Source organism: Colius striatus, chromosome Z (genome assembly GCF_028858725.1).
Source record: "Colius striatus isolate bColStr4 chromosome Z, bColStr4.1.hap1, whole genome shotgun sequence".
Taxonomy (NCBI): domain Eukaryota; kingdom Metazoa; phylum Chordata; class Aves; order Coliiformes; family Coliidae; genus Colius; species Colius striatus.
In genome coordinates this window covers 40,184,839-40,191,900 of record NC_084790.1, presented here as the reverse complement: position 1 = coordinate 40,191,900, position 7,062 = coordinate 40,184,839, and the positions used below count along the sequence as shown (strand labels likewise).

The following is a 7,062-nucleotide window of genomic DNA, read 5'->3' as shown; positions in this document are numbered from 1 at the left end:
CTACGTCACAGGTCATTCTCCATAATCAACATGCCTCACCAGCAGTTTATCTTCTGATCCTAGATGGAACATTCATTTAATCCAAGGATCAGCAGGGATCAGAACCAGTAATACTCAACCACTGCTAAGACAAGACCACTTCAGGACTTTTTACTTCTATTCTAAAGAAATCAGCATTCATGCACATCTTGCTTATCTAGATTATCTGCTGGTGGATAAAGTGGAAAATGTAGTTTGTTCCAACATGGCAAAGTTGGCAATTAAGTAAGAGATTCTACAACTACTTTCATTAGCAAAATACTTGCTAAGCCAGTTCCCAACAGAAAGTAGGATCAGCAATAGCTCACGCTGAAAAACAGGCAAGATTTTCAACAAGTCCTGTATGATTCAGTGTTCTCACTTTAAAAACAAACTACTTGACTCTTCAACTAAAATCCTGGAAAATTTCAAAAGGTCAGTCACAGTGTATGGAACTACATGAAATTCTAGGCACATTTAATTACCTCAAAATCAGATATACTTGGTTGGTAAGTAAATATTCTTAAACAGTCCTTACATCTTGTATCTTATTAATCAGAGACCCTAGTCATGGTTTAGGCACAGCTCTGGTCTACTAAAAACAACCATAAGATATCCAAATATCAGCAATGAAAACAATAAGATGTCTACAGCTGAAATCAAAGTCCAAAGCTAAAGCCAAAACTGTAAACTACAAATACATTTTAGAGTTCTTTCTGTGGTTCCTGAGGTGGCTACTTAAAAATATATGTGTGTTTGTAACAATCTTTGAAAGCAAGTTTCATGATGTTTTTTAGACTGTTATTAAGCAGCAATACAGTTTCCCTTACAATGTAAGTAAACTGACAACTATTCGCTCTTAAGAAACACTTTATTATGAGCTCATTTTCTCTTTAGAAAGAGTAAGCATTTAAGACAACTGATTTCTTTTCAGGCACAAAATCAGAAAATTTTCAGTGGTCTTGAATATCAAGCAACATAATCAGATGGTCATAAAAAAAAAAATCACAGTTTGCTCTGATAGCTCAACATAGAGCTATGAATCTATTAAAGAAAGTATCCACAGGACTTTGAATTAGTGTAGTATACTTCTACAGTAAATGTACAAAAGACATGAAGATATTCTAGACTTTTATTTCTCAGTGTACAGAATCACACACTTAAAAGTAATGAGGCCTAAATACCATAAAAGATGTATATAGTGTTTGCTAGGCATACATTTGACTAAGAACAAGGCACGTTCTAGCCCACACTTCTTGAAGTTACAATGAAGTTCAGGTAAATAAACAGGCATACTTTAATGATTTACAACTCTTTTGGTCTGTTTAACAGAAAACAAACCAACTGAAGCAGAACTTCATCATTAAAACCTTTCACGCTACCATCTTCCACAACATCATATAATGGCTTGCTGTCTGTACCCCAACAGATATTCTTCCTAGGGTTATTTTTAATAGTTTCTGCAGTTAGTGCTAAAGTATTTAGCTGGTAACAAAAGAAAGCAAAGTATTTTCCATCAGTCACTACTGCCTGCGATACAAAAGGACGGGTCACATCTGCTTCACTCCAGAATCCTACAAAATAAACAAACAACACTAATTATATAGGCACTTGAAATTCCTATTAGCACATACATCTAAATCTCAATCTTGAGATACAGAAATACACTGGGAATTGCAGCAGCCAAACAAGCACCCTTCATCTTAAGGCACAACCACCAATTAAGAATATTTCCAAGATCTGTGACACCATGGCATATTTGCATTTTGGTTGCAACCCTATGTCACTGACTGCTAAAAACCTCAGACTGATCAGCCACGTGACTTTTCAAAATTACCTAGGTTGTTAACTCAAGTCCTTCACGTGATATGAGGGGAAAAGCCTTTTGACTATTTGACGCTTCTCACAAAGCAGAGAACATTTGTTTAATGATAGAAGCATGCATATGTGCATGTGCACACAACTGACTACAGTAACTAAGCTCCACTGAGTGTTGATGATCTTTTTCAGAAATTTTTTTTAAGTATTTATGCATGTGTTCTAACATACATAGAGAGTAATATTCTTAAAAGATACTTGGTATCATGTGCAAAGAACACCACCAGAAACTGTTACACAACAAAGAAAAAACTTCAAAGTTTAGAACCATACTGTCCTTGGAGCTCTTAACATGCTTAGAATTGTTAACTACCTTCGAAACCATGACTTACTGGACTTCAACATTTTATACCTACAAACGAAGGTCAAGTTTTCTAACATACCAGTACATTAAAAATTTGATGCAGAGTCATCAATACATATCATAGTCAAAAAACTTTCTTCCATGTGCATTTCACAAGTGAAACTACAAACTGACAAACCAGCAGGTCTCTTCCAACAACACTAGATAACAATTACACTTACATAAATAAGCAAAAGACTGATCTAGTCTATACATTCAGCTGTTGTATGATTTTTAAGCAAACATAGGCAATAAAATCCTGAAGTAAGGCTGCTGACACTTTTCTTTCACTGATGCTAGTTTCACAGAACAGACATTTCTGAAACAAGGGTCTAAGAAATGTAATTGTTTCAGAAAAAAAACAAAAAAGCAAAAAACATTGCTTGGTATCTACCACCTTTCTCCATTACAAATGTGGAGTAAGCAAGTGAATGCAAGACTGAGGATTGTACACAGGCATAGCATTATACAGGAAAAAAAAAAAAAAAATCTTTTTCTGTGTTTTCTGTCCAAGTCAAGGTACTCAAAGTCTTAACTAACTCCTTTGTATAAATAAGATTATCCGTTATTCGGGTCAATAACATTTAACAAGGTGTACTTAAAGGATGGTCTACAAAAGAAAAAGCATGAGAACAAGGTGATGGCGAGAAAAGGTGAGAGAACTTCACAGCAGGCATTCATCATCAGGAATAATTTATCAGCCAACTTTCTCACCTTGATACATTGCTTGTGCTGCTGTCCAAGCAAACAGACTTGCAATACCATTAGCTCGATACACAACCTCAATCTGATCCTCAAGATTTGCCTTTACAAATCTCTCCCGTTTTAGTTTATCAGGAAGAAGGTGAAACTGGGTGTGTCCATAACAGCATGGGTCTGCTACCTTTGATCCTGTGTTCAACAAAAAACTGTAAATCAGAGAACACTTTCTTATGCATACAAATGTACCTTTACTATTAAACTTCAAAGAACAGAAGGTTAGAAACTCTACTGTAGGTCTACATAAACATAGAGATTCCTCCATTTCTACATCAGACTGTAAGGCTTGCCTCACTCCAAAAGGCAAAAGTTCACATGCTAAATACCTCTGAGGAGATGTACCAAAATTCAAAGCCAGTTTTTCTGTCAGTTTTCTACTCAACCCAAGTCTTTCAAGTGACTCTGGATGCAGAGTATCATAACCACAGGAGGATGTCAGCCTTCATTGACTACCTAACGAGGAATCTCAACAAAGATTTATACCACAGAATCACAGAATGGTAGGGGTTGGAAGAGATCACTAGAGACCATCCAGTTCAGCCTCACTCTAAAGCAAGTCTACTTCAATCAGGTTGCACAGGAACATGTCCAGGAGGGTTTTGAAGACCTCCAGAGAAGAAGACTCTGCAACTGCCTCGGGCAGCCCGTGCCAAGGCTCCCTCCCTCACCCTCACAGTGAAATAGGTTTTCCTTATGTTTAAATGGAACTTTTTGTGTTCCAGCTCTTGTTTATTACCCCTAGTCCTGTCACTTGAGCCAACAGAAACGACTATATGTATTATATATATTCTATATATAGTAATATTATGTATTATTTATATCATTATATGTATTTCTATAGTGTGGTTATTTATATATATACAAACATACAAATGCTTTTTCTGTTGATAGGAGGAGAAAAGTCAGAGGTAGCATTTGTTCTGGATTGTTGGTTTTCTGTTTTTTTTCTTTAATTTTGGGAGTTCTATGCAGAAAAAGTAGTTAACATTTCATGACTAGAAACTCTTACCTATAAACACTTTGTTTTCATACTGCTTTTTGAACAATGGCAGTTTGGATGGTTTGTGATCAATAACAGGAACATCTCCCAGATCTGACTCCAGTGGCACAATCTTTAAAGAACAACAGAAAAAAGCCATGAGGTAAGTCATGTTTTTGGCATTACACTTCATGTAATACACCACTTTCTGTTCAGACAGCAGAAGGTGCAAGTCTTGCTTACACACCCCATATTTACAGCTGAATTTTACTTTTTGCAACAGAACTTCTTGTCTCTTCCTGAGTTCTAGTACATGCATCTTACACCGATATCTGAGTTTTTTGCAATATATAAAAATCACTGTGTGAAATGGTGCTAACAAAAATACCAACTGGTACTTAAAAATCAGAATCTGTAGATTAACTTTTTTAGCAGCCGCCAATAAACTAAATTAAACCAGCAAAGTAAGTTTACAGGAATTCAGTTTTGCACTATGTAACATTTTAAATGGACAATTCTTCCCAAATGCCACTGTTTATAACACCTGACAGTACTAACCTAAACAAGTAGTACAATTAAGTTATCAAGTGTTCAGTATTTACATAAAGTAGAGCAAGGTTTTCTATTTGCAGTAGAAATGGGGTAATAGAGGCCCTTGCAGGCTACACAACTACCACTGTTTAAACCTACAAGAAAAAGATTAGACTATTTAATCACCTTCCAGAAAACGGAGCATTCGAGAAAACCATCATTACTACCTGTACTATCAGATAACAGACCTAACATTCACATTACACACACTCTCTCTCACTCCACTCTTTTCTTCATCATTTCTCTCACCTTACTCTTTTCCACTGGTGTTCCACACCACGTTTCTTACTCTTGCAATTCTACTTAGAAGCACAAAACAAGTTACACTCCTTCCAAAAATTCCATTTAATTGAGTGTAACAACAGGCATGTTATCTTAAAGCACAATGGTAACCAACTCAGCATTCAGAAGACTGTCTCAAGCACTTAAAACAAGGTAGTAAGGGCATTAAGACTTGAAATGTGCCACATGCCTGATTAACCAGGTCCTCATGTACTACCTACTCCCTGGTTTCAGTGGCTGTCAGAAATATAACTGAGAATACACGTAATTAATTTGCTGTTACAAATCTCCAGACCTCTGGAAGCTGCTGTGGCACACGGAGCTGGAGGTGTGGGCTGTCATCTATCTGAAATCGCACCGGATCAACTCTACCCTTTCGATGTCCATGAACAACAACTTCCTCACCATGATGCCAGTAATAGTTAACTTCAGGATTTAGATCTGAAACAGAACAGAGGAACAGAGAACAGCAGTTAAGTAGGCCCCTTTGCATTTAAAACTTTCACAGTTCTATTTCTGTAGCTGCAGTAAACCAGAGAAATAAAAATCCACTCGCACCACGCGGGACAACAGAAATGAGGTGAGTTACCAGTGATGGTCTGAACAACTCAGTTAGACCTGTAACACTCCTGCCGAGATCATTGATCGGCCCCACCGCCCGCGGTCTCCCACCTCCTGTTCCCTCGCACCCCCGTTCCGCACCAAGGGAGGAGGCGGCCAGCAGCGGGTTGCGACCGCAGAGAAATGCGGCGAGGGTGGAGACGAGCTGCGTAAGGAACGGGCCGGGCGTGTGATCCTGATCGCGGTAGAGGAACGGCCGCTTCTTATTCTGATAGTAGCTCTCCTGCAGGAGGGCATCACAGGCGAGGGAGCGCAACGCAGCCACATCCAGGTACGACTTCGCAGCGCTCGCAGACGCGGCTGCCGCTGTTCCAGCTTCCGGGGCTTCGGCGGCCTCCGGGGCCACTCCCGCCGCGTCCTCTGGGGCTTTCGCGGCTGCCGGCGCCGCTCTCGGGGGCAGCCCCGGTACGAAGACGGTCTTGGTGAAGCTGCGATACCAGCGGTCGGCGTTGAGGGCGAAGGTCTGCGGGTAAAGCATGTATTTGGGCCGCTGCAGTTTCCCGTAAAGTCGCAGCTTCTCCTCGATCGAGACCGCCTCGTGCACCTGCTGGTTGAAGTGCTCCAGGCGCCTCTGCTTGGCCGCTTTGCTCTTCGCGGTGGCAGAAGCCACTATGGGCGGGTAGAGCGAGTCGGAGGCTTGCAGGGGGACAGCAGACTCGGCCTGCGAGAACCAACACCGGCCGTACGACAGCAATCGCCGACCCCTGGGCGCCGCCATCTCGTAGGGCTGAGAGACAGCGGAAAGAGGGCAGGCGGCCGCTGGGCAACCTGATGGGCCGGTGTGGGCCACGTGAGCAAGCGAACCGCCCAATCAGCGAACTCTCTACAGAGCGCGAGAGCGCTGCTGGGGCGGGAAAGGGCGGAGCCTTCTAGTCGCGTGGCGGGACGGCCCCTAGCTCCCCTGGCATGCGCGAAAGGTCCCCCGGCGCGAGCCCGCAGGTGGCGGCGCCTCTCCGCGGGCGGGAACTACAGCCCCCATGATGCACAGCAGCGAGGTCCGCGCCTGGCGGCGGCTTGGGCGCAGCGAGGCGGCGCTGCAGCTGCTGCGGCCGGGCTCTGTCGGGTGAACGTCACATGCAGCATGTTTCGCCGAACAGCCGGGAAGCTCTTGTCCGACGCGTTCGCGAGGACAGCATTTGTGAAACTTCTGTATTCTGGAAGTTACCCGTCCCCACCGGTTTGAAAAAACACTCGATCTAAACGGCAGAGATCTCCCTCTCTAAAACAGGGAGATGCAGAGCTCCTACTAAGGATTTTGTACAAGTCAAGAACCACAAACTAAACGGGATAGTTTATTTGACAAAATCTGGAAATTTGTAGATGCCTGACTTGGTCCCGGGAGTGAGGAGCACAAGGCAGCCCAAGTGCCTCTGTCACTGTTAGTGCTCGACCAGTTTGCGGTCTTGTGTGCTAGAAGATTCGTTCTTACAGTGCTGCATTGGGTTCCCACAGCACTGAGCATAAACTGAAATTGCAGCTTATTGGAAACTGGGAATCCTGCGAAGCTGGCATTAATAAAGGAATTATAACTCTGCTAGTGTGTTATCTGTTATGGCATTGGTTTGTGAAACTGAAAACATTCAGACTGCCC

At 42.1% G+C, this 7,062-nt stretch overlaps 1 protein-coding gene across 1 annotated transcript; it reads right to left on the bottom strand.

Moving 5' to 3' along the window:
• Window positions 1–870: 870 nt before the first annotated feature.
• On the bottom strand, window positions 871–6,235 carry MRPS30 (mitochondrial ribosomal protein S30). Its single transcript, XM_010209727.2, has 5 exons — window positions 5,553–6,235; window positions 5,146–5,291; window positions 4,008–4,110; window positions 2,954–3,130; window positions 871–1,592 (listed from the first exon to the last, which is right to left on the bottom strand). Exons 1-5 carry the CDS (start codon window positions 6,187–6,189, stop codon window positions 1,324–1,326), a joined length of 1,332 nt encoding a protein of 443 aa, XP_010208029.2. The 5' UTR covers window positions 6,190–6,235; the 3' UTR covers window positions 871–1,323.
• Between the last annotated feature and the right edge of the window lie 827 nt (window positions 6,236–7,062).

What these genes read in the sequence shown, in the direction of transcription:
- MRPS30 (XM_010209727.2), bottom strand. Translation starts at nt 6,189, where the DNA reads ATGGCGGCGCCCAGGGGTCGGCGATTGCTGTCGTACGGCCGGTGTTGG. An exon ending in TGCCACAGCAGCTTCCAGAG is followed by an intron (nt 4,111 to 5,145) that starts GTCTGGAGATTT and finishes TGTTCTTTAAAG; the next exon opens with ATTGTGCCACTGGAGTCAGA. An exon ending in TGAAAACAAAGTGTTTATAG is followed by an intron (nt 3,131 to 4,007) that starts GTAAGAGTTTCT and finishes TGTTGAACACAG; the next exon opens with GATCAAAGGTAGCAGACCCA.